A 19450-nucleotide genomic window follows, 5' to 3' on the forward strand; every position below is an offset into this window, starting at 1 on the left:
CTCCCGAGTGCTGGGATTAAAGGCGTGTGCCACCATGCCCGGCTTAAATCAATTTATCGATTGAATATTTTCTTTATTAATTTTTTGAATTAAACTAATTACCTTAATTGAACATATTTATGAAGTTGCTTAAAAGCCTTCCCCCTTTTTTCCCCTGCTAATGTCTCTTTTAAATCAGTTATGTTGAATAGCTACTTTTTCTAAGTATGGGTCACACTTTTCAGTTTCTTTGCATGTTTAGTAATTTTTGGCTGCAAACCAGTCATCGAAAATATGTTGTGGGTGCTGGAGGGATGTCTCAGTGGTTAAAGGCATGTACTACTTTTGCAGATGACCTGAGTTCATTTTCAGCACCCATACCGTCTGGCTCACAGCCATCTGAATTCGGCTCTAAGGGAATCAGATGTAACTGGCCTTCACGGATACCTGCTATCATGAGTACATACCTCATCGCAGACCCAGACGCAGTCATAGACACCGGCACACACACACAGACACACACACTTTAGAAATTAATGTTAGAAAAGGAGCTGTATCATGCGAGGTCTTTGTGGTGCTTGGAGACCTTCCGGTTTGCTCCAGGAGACATTTAACGCTCTGAGACTTACACCGGGAGCTTTGGCTCCTCGGTGCTGCGCAGCTGCTGACATCTGTCTGTGTGGCTTCCTGCGACTGCTGCTTTAGTCTGGACTTGTTCAGTTCCCCCCTTCGCCTAGTGGTCAAAGATGAGGTGCGGATGTGGCTAGACTTTCATCGCTATGACGTCTTGACTTATGCTACTTTGGAGTATTGTCCTCTGATCCTTCAAACTGAATAGGCCTCACCTTTAGTCAAGAAACTACCATAAAGCCAGGCCAGTGGCATGAGCCAACAGTCATATCACATAGGAGGCTGAGGCAGGATGGCTGAAAGTTCGAGGCCAACCTGAGCAATTTGGCAATGCAGTGTCTCAACAAAACAAAGCAAAACAAAACATCCCCGTAAAAGTCCCCTGTATCTCTGAGGACCAGGTACCTATCACAAGGACTCTTGAGAACCAGTGTGACCACACTCAGTGTGACCACACTCAGATCCCAGCATTGCTAAGAAACAGTACAGGGGGTTAACCAACCATCAGAAGAGAGTTTGAAACCTGGGAAGAGCTGCGGGTGCTTCTCCCTCTTGGCTTCTCTTTGGGGCTGGCCACAGGGTCATACAGTGTTGGCTTTTACTGTGGTGACATTTTATAGTGCTTCTCGGCACAGTCTCTCCTCATTCGTTTAGGTCCATGTGATCAGAACCTCTTAGTTTAGCTTAGGTCCCTCTGAAAGTTAGAATTCTACTGCAAGACAATAGAAAACATGCCAATTCACTCCGGAGAGGACCAGGGGCCAGGCTCTAGCTACTGAAGACTGAAAACCACCCCTAACATTGTGGCAATTTTACTTTGAGGTTTTTTTTTTTTTTTTTTTTGACTCTATGGCACACTGTGACAATATATGTTCAGTGGAAACTATAATCTGAATTTTGATCATCTTCTGGATATAGTGATGTATGTGTGGCTCCTTACATTCCCCTTCCTCCACACTGGGCAGAAGCAACAGGCTGTAGTGCCATTGGAGCATGCCTGCTTTGAAGGCACCAGGTGACTCTCTGCAGGTTTCTGTGCTGTGCTGTTTGGGAGGCTAGGCACCTTGAGTATCTTCTCAGTTGTATCTGTCTGTCTGTCTGTCTGTCTGTCTGTCTGTCTGTCTGTCTGTTTGTCTGTCTGTGTATCCTATCTATCTATCTATCTATCTATCTATCTATCTATCTATCTATCTATCTATCTATCTATGTATCTATCTATCCATCCATCATCTATCATCTTTCACATACACAAGCCTTTAAATATAATTTGAAAGATGAACAGAAAAAAACCTCTGGGCTTTATAGCATTGCCAGTTTTAATCCTTGTACTGTAAAAATGAAGTAAGCCACAGATCCCAATTCCCTCAGCTGCCCCCACTTCACACAATCCCTCCAGAGTCAGTCCACCTCTGTTCTTACTACCCATGTCCTGGAAACCACTGCTTACCTTCCCATCACTGTAGCTTTTGAGTTTCATGATTTTGTATTTTCAAGAAGATCACGGAAGTGGAACTGTGCATCATTTAGCTTTTCGAGACTGGGTTCTTCTGCTCAACATCATGCCTTTGAGATTTTTCTCAGACAACCCAGGTATCGTAGATTGTGCCTCTTTATTCCTAAGGAGCATGTTCAGTTTTCAAACAAATGAGTGCCTCTGTATAGAACGAATGGACATTTTCCGGTGGACTTCTCATTGGAGGCAGTTTGCCAATAGGCTGGTTTTCATTTCTCAGTTAGTTTGGGGTTCTGTGATTGGTCTCCTTACAGAATACTGACACACTAGTCATTTTACTACTTCATGGCCGGAATTTCCCCCAAATAATAAAACATATACTGGGTTTTACTTTAACTTTTACTCTCAAGCCACCCGTCCACAAGGCTGTTATCATTTAAGGGAAGAAAGTACTGACTGTACTGTGGAGTGGGGCATAGATCAACTTAAGAAAGAACTTGCAAGTATTACACACATGTGTAAGAATCTACAAAGAACAAACTTGTCTTCCAGATTCCTAAAAACCCAGTGAGAACAAAAACCATGAAAACGGGAGCATCAACTACAAATGTTAAACAGGATGGTTAGGAACTTGGACAACCTCTTTGGGGCTGAGGTCTTCTGTTTTAACCTTCTCAAGACGTTCAGGAACATAGTCACCTCCTGCATTGAGGCCCTGTGAAGCAGGAGTCCCTTGTGCTGTCTTCTGGACTTTTGTGGCCATTATTATTTTTTAATAAAGTTTTATTCGTACATAGGTACTCAAATGACTGCTTTTGTACCTCGGAGTCTAGGCGTTGCAACTGAAACCCGAATCCCAAAGGCTAAAGTGTTTTTTTAAAATCTCATCCTTACAGAAACATTTTGTTGACCTCTGTTCTAGAGAATACATTGTAAACATCTAAGAGAACAAAACAATTTTATTAAAATTGTATTAGTGGAATTCAGGAGCGTTTAGAGTTTTGGCTGCCATCTTAATGGTTGCTTAACTGCCCCGGGCTCCAAGGCTTCTGTCTTAATCTTGTAGAATGGCCCCAGGAGAGACCCAATAGCATGATTATTACTAAAAGATTGTGCTAACAATTAGCAAAAGCCAGCCTGCTTAGCCATTTCTGTTTTAGATCTCTGGTTCAGGAGTATCCCCACGTCTTCATTATCTGCCTTCAGGCTCTTTGATTGGTAAATCATCTTAATTTGGATATTTCCAGCCATTCCTTTTAATGTTCCACAGAATAGCAGCTGTCCTCAGTGTATTTTCTCCCGGGATTTTCAGGACAAGATCTATATGGGTGACTGACCCACCCCTAAGACCACCCCTAAGGTCTGGGCTGCTATTGACTCTACATTTGGCTATTTTGTATCAGTCCACACCAGAACTCTGTCCCATTGTGATTCTCAGAAAGTATTGGACAGGGTAGTTAACTGTCTCTGCCTTTCTACTTACCTTTTAAATCTAGAAAAGCTGGGCGGTGGTGGCGCACGCCTTTAATCCCAGCACTTGGGAGGCAGAGGCAGGTGAATTTCTGAGTTCGAGGCCAGCCTGGTCTACAGAGTGAGTTCCAGGACAGCCAGAGCTACACAGAGGAAAAAAATATTCTTCTAGAAAAACTTCTTGTCTGGAGAAGACACAGTTTCTTCTGTTATTTGTTGAAGGCCTATTCCTGTCTTTCCTTGTGGCCCACCTATGAATTCTCATTCAGGCATTCCGAGAAGTGACACATGCATACATAATACATACATGCATGAACACACACACACATACACACACCTTCCTTTCTTCTTCTTTTTCTTTTTCTTTTTCTTTTTCTTTTTCTTTTTCTTTTTCTTTTTCTTTTTCTTTTTCTTCTTCTTCGGCTTTATTTATTTACTTTATGTATATGAGTACACCATTGCTTTCTTCAGACACACCAGAAGAGGGGGCATCAGACCCCATTGCAGATGGTTGGGAGCCAACATGTGGTTGCTGGGAAGTGAACTCAGGACCTGTGGAAGAGCAGTCAGTGCTCTTAACCGCTAAGCCATCTCTCTAGCCCCATACTTGCTTTAATTAATCCCTTTCCTCATTCTTGTTTGGACATTATTGTCCAAACAGCCTCCTGGCAACATGTTAGTTCCTCTTTGGTAAGTTTGCTCTTCTCAAAGGCTCAGTCTCAGGTCTGCTGATGCTGTCGGAGTGAAGACTTGTGATTGTATGTGGTGCTGGGCTGTGTCTCCATCATTTCGTTACAGGTACCCACATGATTATGCATTTCCTTCACAGGAATCTGGTGCCCATATGATCCAGCCATCTGTGGTGACCTAAATTAACTTTGTCTACACTGTTGAATCTTAGGTGTTTATATTAATTTGTGTGTTTTTCTTTGATATTCAAATGATTTATCCAATATTTTTCCCTGTTGTTGACTATCTTTTTTAATTCTTTGGAATGTTCTATTGCATATAGCTTTGGGGAAAGCTCTCTCCCTTTATGTTCCTTGGGAGCTGTTTTTCTTTTTTTTTGCATATTTGGTAGAACATATCTCTAAAGTTACCTGAGCCTGGTGATTTTCGTTAAGTGTCAGAGGGTTTTAATCTATTGATGTAATGTTTTAATGCTTGTAGGACATTTTAGTCTCTCTCTTTCCACTTGAGTCAGTTTTGTTAGGTTGTGTTGTCCTTAGAGATGTTTACTTTTGATTTATTTTCAGAGTCATTGGCATGTTTTCCTATTTTAAAAATTTCGGTGGCACCTCTAGTGATGTTGATGCAGGATTTTTTTTAGTTCATTTTTTTTTTTTTNTAAAAGATTTATTTATTATATGCAAGTACACTGTAGCTGTCTGCAGACACCCCAGAAGGGGGCATCCAATCTCATTACAGATGGTTGTGAGACACCATGTGGTTGCTGGGATTTGAACTCAGGACCTTCAGAAGAGCAGTCAGTGCTCTTAACCGCTGAGCCATCTCTCCAGCCCTGATGCAGGATTTTTGAGAGCAGCAGGATATTTCATCGCCTATTTGTACATTTCCCAAGGATAAGAGATACTAGATACTCACTGTGGTCAAAGATCATTGTCACACCAAAGGTGACTAAAGTTGTTTGAATATGCAAAGTGGAAGCAGGCATTATTAAAAATTATTATAATTTTTAAGATTGTGAAAATGAGGCAAAGTAAGAAAAACCCCGGAGAATGGGAGGGGTTTCCCAAAGATGAAAAGCCCCTGAACTCTATCATATAGGGGTTTTACTGGGCTATGGCAGAAACTGGACAAAGGCTAAGATATTTCTTATTTGGACTGGCCAATTCTCTGGGCTATACTGAGCAATGTCTAGGGAAGTCCCACTCACTCCTTGTCTGTACCCCTAGCCCATCCACGTCTGTGATCGTGCATTATTTATGTACTGTCTACCCATTAGGGGCTTTTGAAGCCCCTACTGTCTACCTCTGACTGAGTTGGTAGGTATTGATTTTGATTGTCAATAGCTGATGCTATTAACTGCCTCTGACCTTTAGGGTGTCTTGATAGGTGTCAATTAGATTCTTCTCTTCTCTTCTCTTCTCTTCTCTTCTCTTCTCTTCTCTTCTCTTCTCTTCTCTTTTCTTCTATTATAGAATAGATTTTATTCAGGATATGGGGAGGGGAGTTAAGAGGGTAGTAGAGGCAGAGAAAGGCAGAGAGAGTAGAGAAGTGGAGGCCAGCCATGATCACATGGAGAGAGCAGGGAAGGGAGGGGAGCAGGAGGGAGCAGAGAGAGAGGCAAGAGCTTTCTTTTTTCTACCCCCCCCCAGTTTGTTGTTGTTGTTGTTGTTATTCCTATTGTTGGTTTGGGATTTTGTTTGTTCTTTGTTTTTTCTTTTTTCTTAGGATTTGTTTATTCTATGTATGTGAGTACATTGTGGTTCTCCTCGGACAAACCAGAGGAGGGCATCGGATCCTATTACAGATGGTTGTAAACCACCATCACCAACGCTCTTCTGGAGGTGTTAGCGCATGCCTGTAAATCCAGATCTTGGTAGAGAGAAGTTAGAGAATAAGAAATACAAAGACAAGATAGATATGGTGATACACATTTGTAACAGAAGTACTGGCAACATATAAGCAAGAGGATTTGTAAGTTCAATGCCAGCCTGGTCTACAGAACAAGTTGTAGGATACCCATGGCTACACAGAAAAATCCTGTGTAGCCTCTCTCAGCCTTGAAGCAGGCTGATTCAGACTTTGCTGCCACTGAGCATGAGACCACCTAGGGTAGAGCCTTCTGACCTAGATGGCTCTCTTGTTCTGTCACCTGTCGCCCTTGAGATATTCTGGAGAGTGCAAGCAATCCAGTAATTTACACCTACTTGCCAAAAAAGTTCTTTCAGATAGATCACCTACAGGCTGGTGACAAGCATCAAGAATGGATTGTGGGAGATGGGCCTCCCCTCATTATAAGCTCAGACTCTTAGTAAACTTTGGGGCCTTGAACAGAAAAAAAAAAAAGTATAATTTTAGTTATGGATATTTTTTAATAGACACCCTTTAAATCTTTCCTTCTATTGATAATTTGATGAAAACATTTAATGTGTATGGCTGATGAGCCTTAGCTATTGTTTTCTCTAGATCTATTAAAATGAGCATATCACTTTTTTCTTTATCCTGAATTATTGATATTTTGGGCATGAATCCAACCTTGCATTCCAGTGATAAACTCTACCCAATTGTATTATTTGTTATATATAGCTGGACTCATGCATTGAAATGTCATTAAGAATTTCTCTCTTCACATTCGCTAAAAAAAAAAAAAAAAAAAAAAAAGGAAAGGTCCTCTGTGCCCCGTAGACATATGCCCTCCCTGATATCTGTGTCTATGTAATCATAGTATGACATCCAAGACGAAGACACTACCCTTGGTTGATTTTTCTCTCAGTGTCCATTTTCTCTTCTGAGATCAAGAGAACATTCAGCACCTGCAACCCTCCGTCAGCTCTCCTGAGCCTCCTCAGGTGGTGGTCGGTTCCTCTTGTATTTCAGCAGCTGGACTTTGGAGGAGGTCTGGCCGGTGGCGAGAACTGACTCTCAGCTTCAGTGAGGCAGCTTAGTTTTTATGTGGGGAGTGGGGAGGATGGGGGAGGGGAAACAAAGGCTGCTTAAGCCTTCGGGTGGTGTAGAGGGGCTGTTGGGGTGAGAATACATCCTTGGCCCGGACCAGGACAGGTGGGCTGCCTCATTTGCATAAGGAGGAATTCCAGGCGCTGCTGGACCTGATGTTAGATGTTATAAGGGTAGAGGAAGTTTAACTTGGCTACCAGACTATGTGACCTCCTCTAGGCGGCAAAGGCACAGGGCTATGTGTGCTGGGGAACACAGGCCCAGGGAGGCAGGGAGAGATCCTACTCCTCCCAACCTCAGGCTGAGATTTCTGGGATTTGGCTCTGCCTCCACTCCACTCTCGCCCTAGGCCTGCTTCCCATGGGTCCCTGGCTTCACCTTTCCTGATGGTTAGACAGGGTCCTGGATTGGGAGAGGTGGAGTAAGCGTGTCACGTGTTGGAGCTTATGGTGTGCAGCATGAACATCAGGATTGGTGCTAAGCTAACACGGATCCATGCCTGAGTTAAGGGGCAGGGAGAGGGACATTGATCACTGCTTGCCGTTGTGACAGAGCACTGTGAAGATGCCTGGAAAGGAGGAAAGGTTTATTATGGCTCACGGTTTCATGGTCATCTGGCTCCATTGCTCTAGCCTCAGATGAAACAGACTGGCAGGATGCGGGGAGGATAGTGGAGGCCAGATTGCAATGATCATGTGGTTATGAACTACTCACACTTGACAGTCTGGAAGTAGAAACAGAGGGATAGGAAGTGCCAGGGGCAAGCAGACGCTTCCAGGGGACCCTTTCCATGACTCCCCATCCTCCATTCAAGTCCCATCTCCCAGTGCTGGGCCAATCCATTGATTATTTCAGAGTCCTCACGATCCAGTAGCTTCTCAACAGCTGGAGCCACCAGCTGTGGAGCAGATCTTCCACACCAAGCTTTATGGGAGACACGTAGGCTGCCGCGATTTTACCACGTCAAGGTCACCATCTTCCTTTTCACACTTAGTTGTCAAGATCTTCCTTCCTTCCTTTCTTTCTTTCTTTCTTTCTTTCTTTCTTTCTTTCTTTCTTTCTTTCTTTTTTTGTTTTTTTTTTTTTTCAAGAAGAGGGTTTCTCTGTGTAGCCCTGGCTGTCCTGGAACTCACTTTGTAGACCAGGCTGGCCCTGAACTCAAAAATCCGCCTGCCTCTGCCTCCCAAGTGCTGGGAGGACATTTCTAAAAATGTCTCCACACATTTGTCTGTGCGGGCATGCATGCATGTTCATGTGCATGGGTGAAGGTGGGCACTTGGGCCTGTGCCACAGTAAGGATGTGACAGTCAGAGGACTACTCACTTAATGTACCTGTTTACAGGGACACGTCATTTTACATATTTACGAGGTGCAGGCTGATTACTTGAGATGCATTGTGATTAAGTCTGGGTAGCTAATCTCTGTAAAAAATCTGCTATTTTGGGTTGGGAGCCATCTATCAAGCTTCTCCCTTGTTTACAAAACACACAGCTGCAAACTGTGCCCACCTTATTGTACGCATGCTCTCACTGTGTCCTTTCAGATCATTTTTTTTATTACAGTATAAATTTATATCTTATAAAGCTTGCCTAAACTAAGGGTAAATGTTAGAGAGTGAGGGCTACATGACTATCACCAAAACTCAGTGTTAGGACATTCCTGTTGCCAGCGGATGCTGTCTGCCCGCCATGTGACACTGTCTCAGTCCTCAGCAGAGCTGAGTTGCCTCCTGCCCTGCCAATTAGCATGTACCAGGTGCTGTACCAGTCATGTTCTCAATTAGCGCAGAGTCTCGGAGCTCCTGCAGATCAAGGCGTGCTTCTGTGTCTGTTTCTTGCCACATGGTTCTGTGAATCTATTGGCTGAGGAGTTGTTTCCCTTGTACTGCTGTGACTGGGGCGGCTATAAAACCTTCTCTTGTTTGCGTGGCGGGAGTTTTCTTCCTCTTGGGTAGGCTCTTAGGAGAACAATAGCTGGGCCATTTGGCAAGATTATGTCTAACGTTTAAAGGAACTGCCAAATGGCCTCACAGTCTGGCTGCGCCATTGACCACTTCCATCAGCCACGCACAAGGGTTCCGATTTCCGCACGTCCTTCTCACCACTCACAAGTGCCCATCCTTCTGGTTCTAGCTGTCCTAGCCCGGGGTGGCATTTCGCTGTGGGTTTCCCTTCCATTTCTTTAATTATGAGTGATGTTAGCTGGTTTCCACCCATGGTCATGTGAATGTCTTCTTTAAGGAAAGGTTTGTTCAAGTCTTTTGTGCAATTTTAATGAGACTATTTATCTTATTTTGATTGAATTATAAGAGCTCTTCATTCTGGTTCGCAGTAAGTCTTTTTTTTTTTTTAATGAGAAATATGATTTGTAAACATTTCTGTTGACAGTCTATGCTTGGCCTTTTGTTTTTCTTAATAGTCTTTTGAAGCAAAAAAATTAAAAAATTCCAAAGAAGTTGGAGTTGCCAGTTAATGGTGCTTTTGTTGCTGAATCGACGAACGCCTTACCAGCTCAGGGGTGTGATAACTTTTTTGTTTTCTGTTTTCCTTGCTAAAAGCTTTAAAAAGTTTGTCTTTTATCCCTGTATCTGTGATCCCTTTTGAATTTGTTTTTGTAAATGATGTAAAAAAAGATTCCAATTTCAGTTAAAAACAAACAAACAAACAAACAACTAGTATACTTTTAAAGTAACACTCCTTTTTGGTGGGCTCAACACAAGGCTTAGCATCCTGAGCCCTGTCTTCAGCTTCCAGGACATTGAATCAGGGATTTTAGAGCAGTTTTAGGTGTACAGAAAAAGACTGAGGCAAAATACAGCGTTTTCTGTGTATTTTTCTTGTTTTTTCTTCCATTGCTGCGATAAATTATGTGATTGAGAGCAACTTTGGGAGAGAAGGTTTATTTCGTGTTATGCTTCCAGGTAACATAGGGAAGTCAAGGCAGCAGGAACTGAAGCTTGGGGTGGCGGATGGCGAGTGGCGGGTGGCGGGTGGCGGGGTGGCAGGGTGGCGAGGTGGCGGGTGGCGGGTGGCGGGTGAAAGTGGTTCTGATTTCTGGTATGTCTTCCATGGTCTGCTCAACCTGTTTATTATTATTATTATTATTATTATTATTATTATCATTATTTTTTTTCTATAGCACCCAGGATCTCCTGCCCAGGTGTAATACCACCCACAGTGGGCTGCCCCTCCCCCATCAATCATTAATCAAGAGAATGCCCCATGGACAGGCTCACAGGCGGCAGTCCTAATGCAGGCAGTCCCTCAACTGAGAGCCCCTCTTTCCAAACGACTCTAGTTTTTGCCAAACTAACAAAAAGTAGCCAGCACAGTGTGATTAGGATAGTGGTTCATGAATCCACATGGATAGGCTTGGACTTTCACAAAACGCCCAACCTTTACATATAAGCAACAGGAATTTATTTTCACCAAGTTCGCCTGGGGGCTCAAAGTCCAGGTTGTGGGTGTCAGCCAGTCTGTTCTCTCTTGTGGCCTCTCCGTGGTTAGCATGCAGCTATTTTCTCGCTGTGCAGCCACACGCATTTCTCTTGGTCATATTTCTTTGTCGTCGTATATGGACAGCAGCCATACTGGATAACGGCTAAGTGTAATAGCCTTGTATGAACCCCACTCTATCTTTTAAAAGCATTTTATCAAAACACAGTCATTCTGAAGGGTTTGGAACTTTAGGGGTGCACAAGCCAGCCCATGGATCACAGCGTTGCTAAGTCAGAGGCCACGGTGTACATGAGGACGTGTATTAGGTGTTCTGTGTATCTAGACAAATGTTTAATGATCTGTAGTCCATAGGGTAGTCCGTGTTCTGAGTAGCCTCGGTGGCGTTCCAACCTGGCAGCTGCCATCTTTTTTTTATCACCTCTGCAAACTGCCCTTTTCCAGAATAGCTGGCAAGTATAATCAGAACACTTGCCTGTTTGTAAGAGTTCTTCCTCCACTCGTAACGGGCTGCCAGCAATGAGCAGCACAGTTTGTGTGTGTCAAATCATCCCACTGTTATTTGTGGCAAAAAACCCAAAACAAAACAATTCTCTACCCACATAATTGGTACTAACCTGTGTTGATCGACATAGAAGAGTTGATTTCTAGGTCTGGCAAGATGGTTCAGTGGGTAAAAGCATTTGCTGCCAAGCCCAGTGACCCAAGATCTAGCCCCAAACCCATGTCTTTGGAGAGAGAACTCTGAGTCCTAGACATTGTTCTTTTAACTTTACATATCTACCATTACACACGTGTGCATTCTTCTATGTTCTCTCTGTCTCTCCGTCTCTCTCTCTCTCTCTCTCTCTTTCTCTCTCTCCATCTCTCTGTCTCTGTCTGTTTGCCACTGATCTGTAGTTCTTTGTGGCAGTGTCACACGGGTCCCCTGACACAGCCATGAAATGGGCTTTCCTAGATTACCAGCTCTGCTCCTTTTCAAGCGAAGCTGTCTGACCAGGAAACTCTGCATTTCATGTGACATGACTCACGTAACTTAGCTGATCAGTGGCTACCAGAAACATGCTGCAGTTTTGCTAGGGCTGGCTTTGAACTTCTAGAACGATTGTAGGAAGTATAATGGGGAAAAACACCTTTTAGGTCCCCTGAGTCATCAACATGATCTTTCTCCTGATTTATCTCTAGTTTCACTCAATGATTTACACTTTCATATTCAAGACCTGGACTTCGTTAGCGCAGTGTATTCCTAAGTATTTTCTTCTCTTTAATTCTATGGTTAATGGAATTGCATCTCTATTTAAACTTAAACCTTCGCCGGGCGGTGGTGGCGCACGTCTTTAATCCCAGCACTTGGGAGGCAGAGGCAGGCGGNTTTCTGAGTTCGAGGCCAGCCTGGTCTACAGAGTGAGTTCCAGGACAGCCAGGGCTATACAGAGAAACCCTGTCTCAAAAAACAAAACAAAACAAAACAAAACTTAAACCTTTTTAGTTCCAGAAAATTTCATATTAGGTTGACATTGCTCTTGTCCTATAGAAACAGGAGCTATAAATTTCCAAACAGACTGGTATCTTTTCAAGCATGTTGAAAGGAGAAATCTCAACTATTTTTTTTTTCCTTTTTTACAATTACTGCCTTAACTGAATGGAGCTTCCTTGTTGGATATAGACCATACACTCATTCATGGTATAAGAGAGTAATTTCACGTAGAAACAGATTCTTTTGTTTGTCACTTTGGGCTATGTTTAGCTGGATGGTTTTCTAGTTTTGGTGGGTTTTCTGTGTGAGCATGGGGACCTGTGTGCTGGGTAACCTCTTCTGCTTCTTAGGCTAGCTAAGAGGTAGGCTGGGACTAGCAGGGCTCTGAGTCACATTTCTTTCAGGGTAACAGGCTGGTCTACACTTGCTTTTGTGATGGAGGTAGGTGTCTGAGAGAATTGGACTCCATGAGACCTGGGCTCTGTTAGTACATCATCTATCTCTCTGCCTTGTTTTGTTGCTAAAGTGAGTCACAGGATGGACTAGACCGGATAGGGGAACAGATCCCGTTTCTTGACAGAAATACCTTTAAAATCACACACAAAGTTGGGTGGACACAGGAAGGGAATCATTATGGCCACAGGCACAATGTTACCTAGTATATGGTGTATCTTGCAATTCAGCCTGTCTACTCAGACCTGAATCTTTCCTTCTCAGGGAAGTTTGGGAAGCCATTCCCAGGTGTGGGAGGTGACTCCTGTTTCTGAATCTTGACAGTAGGGGGAGAGATGGCAGCCATGTGGATGGTAACCTTGGTGACAGTACAGTTACATTCCAGGTGGAATCTGGCCTCTTCTGCTCTGACGCAGCTGCTGTTCACGCTTCACAGGAAGCAAGTGTGTTTCATGAGTTTTTGGACGGCCACACATTCTACCTGAGCTGGGCACCACAAGCCTCTGTTGAAGTCATTGCCAGTGGCTGTGGCTAGACCCTGGAGGTCTGGGTGAGTCAGACTGCAGCCGGGGAAACAACAGTGCATCTCTTGCTTTCCCGCAGGCAGCCTCTGTGGTGCTGGTACCAGCGCATGCTACCTGCTGCCTGTCTTTGACACCGTGTTTGTGAGGAGGAAGAGCCGTTGCCAAGGCCTGGGGACAGCCATGCTGAGGGACTTCTGTGACACCTTTCAAGGAGACGAAGCTCTGGGTATCAGTTGTCCGATCTCTCCTGCAATGTACAGAGGTAAGCCCCACCTCGGGTCCTCTGGGAGCATTTGAGTGATGCTGACCGCCGCTAACACCTGTGGCCCGAGGTGATGCTGAAGCAGGATAGATGTAGGCTGAGGCTTCTCTTTCCCACAGCTGTGGTCCCTCAGCTAACCACAGACTTCATGCTCCAATTGCAAAGGGGACCTTTCTGAGTCTGAGGAATAGTTTCACTTTTAAAAGGTACAGATAGTCCCCAACTCACCACGATGCCCCTTAGGATTCTTCTGTTTTATAGTAGTGTAGCAAATACACACTCAGTAGAGACCATATTCACATTTAGAGTTTTGATATTGCCTTAGTTAGGGTTTTATTGCTGTAAAGAGACATCGTGACCAAGGCAATTTTTTTTAATGTTACCTTTTATTAAAGATGAAAGCAAATTTGTATACTAATAATATAAATGTGCTTATTTTTGCATTAATAATTAAATTTTAGCTATTTGACACTATAAGATATTGACTATATTCAAAGGCCTTCATACTTGACCTGTATTTTTATTTTTTATAATTACAAGTACTGAGAATACATTTTTCAAAATGTAAAGTTTTTTTTAAAACTGACAGAAGTATATTTATGGCTACTTTATAAATTATTTAAATTCTATCCTAATCCCAAGAAAAATTCACTTAACAAAGATTCACAAACTTCAATTCAGCAATTCAAATAATTTTTAAAATCGAATATTCTAACACAATATACTCCAGAGAAATACTAATTTGATATTTATGTGCTGAGGGAAATATTAAAAGTCCTAGTTTTCCAATATAGAACTTCATGTTTCTAGAAGAGCCGGAAACATTGTATGTTAACTAGAAACATTCATCTCAGAGAGTAGTCTGCATTCTAAGCTAGTGCGTTTGGAGTGGTGTCCATTGGTGGTTTGTGACATGGTGTCATTCGCAGTCCAGCGTGCACTATTGTGTTCAGAAGTCACATGATACAGCATGGGTGAGCATGCCCACCAACTTGGGCTCATTATGTGTTTGTTGTACATTCAGAAAACGTTTACTATTTTCAATGTTTTTTTTTTTTTTTTTTTTTTTTTTTTTTGCAAACCCCACATCCAATTACATAACCCTACATGTTTAAAAAGTAGAACTAGATAAAGTGTCCAGTGGTCACAATTAAAACACAGCAAGACCCCAACCCCCTGTGCTGTTGCATTCAACCCTACACTGTTTCTAAGTATATCCATGATAGGTTCCTACTTCCCAGATTTAGAAAGAAGAGCTGGATGCCCGTCTTTCACGGAATGGCTGAGCTATGCATAGCTTTGGGATTCTGAGGGAGGTTACTCTAATTGTATAAATTGTCATCAATAATCTTCATACTTACAACTACTTCCTTAGCATTCATACTGTAAATTCTTCCAAGGGAGCATCGCTTTGCCTAGTTTGTCACTTCTCATTGGTCCCATAGTGTGGGAAGGGAAGAGGTTACATGTGGCATACTGTAGGTACTCCATGAAAGGTCAACTAGGGTTTTGACTGTGTTCATTCGTGTTTATGGGCTGATGACTCTAAAGCTTTAGACAAAGAGCTGCCTAGTTGTTTATGGACACTTCCTGTCCTTCATCATTTGGGCAGGAAGCTTCCTGTGCTCAAGGCCACACTCATCGTGACTCTGCAGCTGGGTGACCCAAAGAACTATTGACTTCATTTCCCTTAGTCCATCCCCTTTCTTCTTTCTTCTTCAGCCCCTCCACCTATCCCATAGATGTCCTGCCAGATAGTCTAGACTCCCCAGCAGCAGGAGTACTGACAGGTTACGAGACCCAAAGGGAAAGAAGTGAGACCTTCTCTTCTGCCTCGCTAAAGGTTAAATGACCTAGGGCTTCATGTACTCCTGTTCTCGTTAGCTCTACCAACACCCACATGCAGCCATTAATCTTTCCAGTGTTATAGGCAAAACATTAGCCATTTGACCAAACAACTTAGGCTACTTTTAACCTTTTGCTATTCTTATGGAAGTTCCCAAGGCAATTTTTATAGGGGCAAACATTTCATTGGGATTGGCTTACAGTTTTCAGAGGCTCACTCCATTATCATCATGGCGGGAAGCATAGCACTGTGCAGGCAGACATGGTGCTGGAGGAGCCAAGAGTTCCACATCTTGATCCAAAGGTAGCCAGGAGGGGGCTGCTCTTTCACACAGGGCGGAGCTTGAGCACTAGAGGCTCTCAAAGCCCGCCTACATAGTGACACACTTCCTCCAATAAGGCCACGCCTCCTAAGGGTGCCACTTCCAGTGGGCCAAGTGTATTCAAACCACCACAGATGTTTTCCTAGGCTCATGATATGTGCTCCCACACAGTCTGAAGAGTGGCAAAAGCCAGGCTTCTGTGGTATTTTGTGTTTACTGTGGTTTTGGATACAGATAGGTGGGTTTGTCCTGCAGTAGGCTGTTCTGAGTATTTTTCTTTTTCTTTTAAAAAATGTTTAGAAAATGTATGTATATGTGTTGTATGTATGTGTGTATATGTGTGTGTACATGAGTGTATGTGTTATATGTATATGTAGTGTATACATGTGCAGGTATGTATATGTATGTATATGTGTTCAGGTATGTCTGTGTGTGTATATGTGTGTGCTGTTGTATGTATATGTATGTGTTTATATGTATGTGCATGTATGTGTGTGTATATGTGTGTGCTGTTATATATATATGTCTATATGTGTGTATATGTGTGTGCTGTTGTATGTATATGTATGTGTTTATATGTATGTGCATGTATGTGTGTATATGTGTGTACTATTGTATGTATGTCTGTGCATGTGTGTATATGTGTGTGCTGTTGTATGTATATTTATGTGTTTTTATGTGTGTGCATATATGTGTGTATGTGTGTATATGTGTGTGCTGTTGTATGTACGTATGTCTGTGTGTGTGTGTATATGTGTGTGCTGGTATGTGTATATATATGTGAATATATGTATGCAGGGGTGCACACGTTCACATGCAGACACTCACATGCCATGGTGCTCAGGTGGGGGGTCAGAGGGCAATTTTTAGGAATTAATGTTCTCCTCCTTCCGTGCCTTTCGGGAGTTGAACTTAGACCCCTCAGACTTGCGCAGCTAGCGCTTTTTCCAGCTGAGCCACCTCGGTAGCCCTCCCGCATGCTTAAGAGGTCAACGTGTGTATCACATGCACTGCCATGTATCCCCCACGTAAACAGCTTTTCTGGGGTGTAACTTCACCATAGGCTGAGGAACAAATACAATCAGAGACAAGTATCTCAGGGACACGGAGAATCCAGGGAGCTGTGCCAGGGCCTTGAGGGACTCTCCGTTCTTATTTGAAACTGATAGGGCTGGCAATCAACTCTTCCTGGGGTCACACATTCTGATGCGCAACCCCAATTATCCAAGAACCCTGCCATTGGAGCTGGCTTTCTCTGGAGAGAGGTGAGACTGCTCGAGCCAGGAGGGCCCGACATGCTATGTTGAGTGTTTCCTGGCATCTCCACCCGTCAGACAGCACTGTATTTAGACCACCAAGCTTCCACGTTGCTTCGGCCTAGAGCCTGCAAGGGGGCAAAGAGAATTTGCTTAGTGATAGCTTCACAGTTACCTGCAGGACTGGAAGTGGCTTCCCATTTCTCTGGTGTCGGGACTGCTGCCTTGGGAAAACACTTGTCTGGGAAGTGTGGCGTCTACGAGCCTTCAAGGACCTACGCAGAGGTTCTCAGCCTGTGGGTTGTGACACCTTTGGGGGGCTGAATGACCCTTTCATAGGCGTTGCCAGTGACCACCAGAAGACATAGATATTTACATGTTGATTTATAACAATAGCAAAATTACAGTTATGAAGTAGCAATAAAAATGATTTTATGAGCCAGGCAGTGGTGGCGCATGCCTTTAATCCCAGTACTTGGGAGGCAGAGGCAGTCGGATTTCTGAGTTCGAGGCCAGCCTGGTCTACAAAGTGAGTTCTAGGACAGCCAGGGCTACACAGAGGAACCTTGTCTTGAAAAACCAAAAAAAAAAAAAAAAAAAAAAAGATTTTATGGCTTGTGTGGGGGGGGTCACCACAACATGTGGACGCGTGTTAAATGGTTGTGGCATTAGAGAGGTTGAGAAACACTGCTCTAGAGGAACAGAACTTAAAGAATGAATATATACATCATACATAAATATGTATGGGGTTTATTAGAAGGGCTCACGGGTGGTGGCCCAGCTCATCCAACAATGGTTGTCTACCAGCTGAAGGTCCAAAATCTAGTAGTTGTTCAGTCCATGAGGCTGGATGTCTCATTTGGTCCTGAGTGTACACTGGAATTGTGAAGAAGTAGGCTCTAACACCAGCACAGGAATGGGCTTGCCAGTGAGGGCAAGCAGGCAAGGAGAGCAAGCTGCCATCTTGCCGTCAGCAGGACGTGTGGAACAGATTAAGGGCGGATCTTCCCCACCATAAAGATCTGGATTAGAAGCGGCTTTTCCTACTTGAAATGATTTAATTAAGAAAAAAAATCTCTCCCAGGTGTACCCAGCCATTTGTGCTTTAGCTGATTCCAGATGTAGTCACGTTGACAGCCAGGAGTAGCCATCACAGGCATCCTTGTAAGAAGAGACACCCTAGGGATCCCTGGGAAGGTACACAGGAGGCTCAGGGGAGACCTCGGACAGTCCAGCCCAAGGTACCTACCTACCTGGCCTTCGGCTTGTCTTGCCGTGGTGCTGATAGCCTGTCCTATCTGAGGAGTCTGATTCCAGAATTCAAAGTAACTAGGGCTTGAAAATGCTTAAAAAATGACACTCGTACTGAACACGTACAGACCCTTCCATTGCGACCCTCGCCTAAGCATCAGGGTCTAACTGCTATCGATGCAGCATCTGCGTCGCGTAACGTGCTGAGAGGCGAGGTGCGCAGGGGGATTATGCAGTGTCCGTGAGAACACTGTGCCTGGCATTTTATGTAAATGTATCATCTTTGGATTTGGTGCGTTCAGTACCAATACCCGCGGACACTGAGGGACAGTTACTTCATAGTTGCAGCTCCGGAAACGCAGTGCTGGATGTGGAAGTGGGAGCGTGGGGTGATCAGAGATGATTCTGAACCCACGAGGAGTTGGTGAGAAGGGTTCAGACACAGCAGGGCCAAGGCAGTGAGGAGGTGGAGGGTAGCCACAGAAGAGTTGGGAGGGCCACACAAAGGGACTCAGAGAGAGCTGGCTGGCTGATCCAGCCTGGTGGGCAGGAGTCTGACTCATGGCTTGCTTCTCCCTCCTAGTCCTCAGGCAGTTCCTGTTGACCTGTCCAGGCGAGAGAGGGCGCTTGTGGGAGGTGGAGCCCCCAGGGGCCTGGGGCCAGCGTGTTAACATCTGGCTCAAGGTTTATCTTCAGGAGCAGAGACTTCAAGATGGTGAGTGGGACGGACATTTGCTCAGGGGTCTAGTCACTCTAGCGTCCATAGCTGCCCCAAATGGGGACAGTTTCATTTCTATTGACTGAGTCTGGTTCATGTAGATATTACTGCTCCTTGAACAGAGGAAGGACTGAGATCCGACAAACGTATTTATTCTTTGTCTATTTAATTCTCCCTTATGACCGTCTCATTTGCGTGACTCCAAAAGATGTCCCTCAGTTTAGGAACTGAAAGGTCTCTAACGGTTTCCTTTTTCCCCCCCGAATAGGCTAGATAGATCACTGAATCATCTATGAATGTTCTCCTTTCTGACCCTCTCTGTGTGGCTGAGGATCAGTCGCAAATGTTATTTTGAGGGGGTAACATGTACACCGGGAATTCAAAAGCCGACTAAGGTTTGCTGCTGTAAGCCAGTCTTCTGTCTCTCTCTCCAGTGCAGGCTGTGTACACGGCCGCACGGTAATGTTGAATGGTGCTGTGTAAATCATTGTGCTCAGATGTGCGTGTGCGGTGCATGTTGGTGAGGTATGTGCACATGTGTTTGGATGCTGGAGGTTGATATGGAGTTTTCTTTCTTTCTTTCTTTCTTTCTTTCTTTCTTTCTTTCTTTCTTTCTTTCTTTCTTTCTAAAGATTTATTTATTTATTATATGTAAGTACACTGTAGCTGTCTTCAGACACTCCAGAAGAGGGCGTCAGATCTCATTACGGAT

General features: G+C 43.9%; 1 protein-coding gene across 1 annotated transcript in view; it reads left to right on the plus strand.

Annotated features, from left to right (window-relative positions):
• Window positions 1-19450, plus strand: part of Fam169b (family with sequence similarity 169 member B) — a 99298-nt gene that overhangs the window by 74564 nt on the left and 5284 nt on the right. The window contains exons 7-8 of the mRNA XM_029535540.1: window positions 13163-13345; window positions 18604-18735. Coding sequence (XP_029391400.1) covers window positions 13163-13345; window positions 18604-18735 — 315 coding nt within the window. The remainder of the gene's footprint in view (window positions 1-13162; window positions 13346-18603; window positions 18736-19450) is intronic.

The sequence above is a fragment of the Mus pahari genome, chromosome 1, assembly GCF_900095145.1.
Source record: "Mus pahari chromosome 1, PAHARI_EIJ_v1.1, whole genome shotgun sequence".
Taxonomy (NCBI): Eukaryota; Metazoa; Chordata; class Mammalia; order Rodentia; family Muridae; genus Mus; species Mus pahari.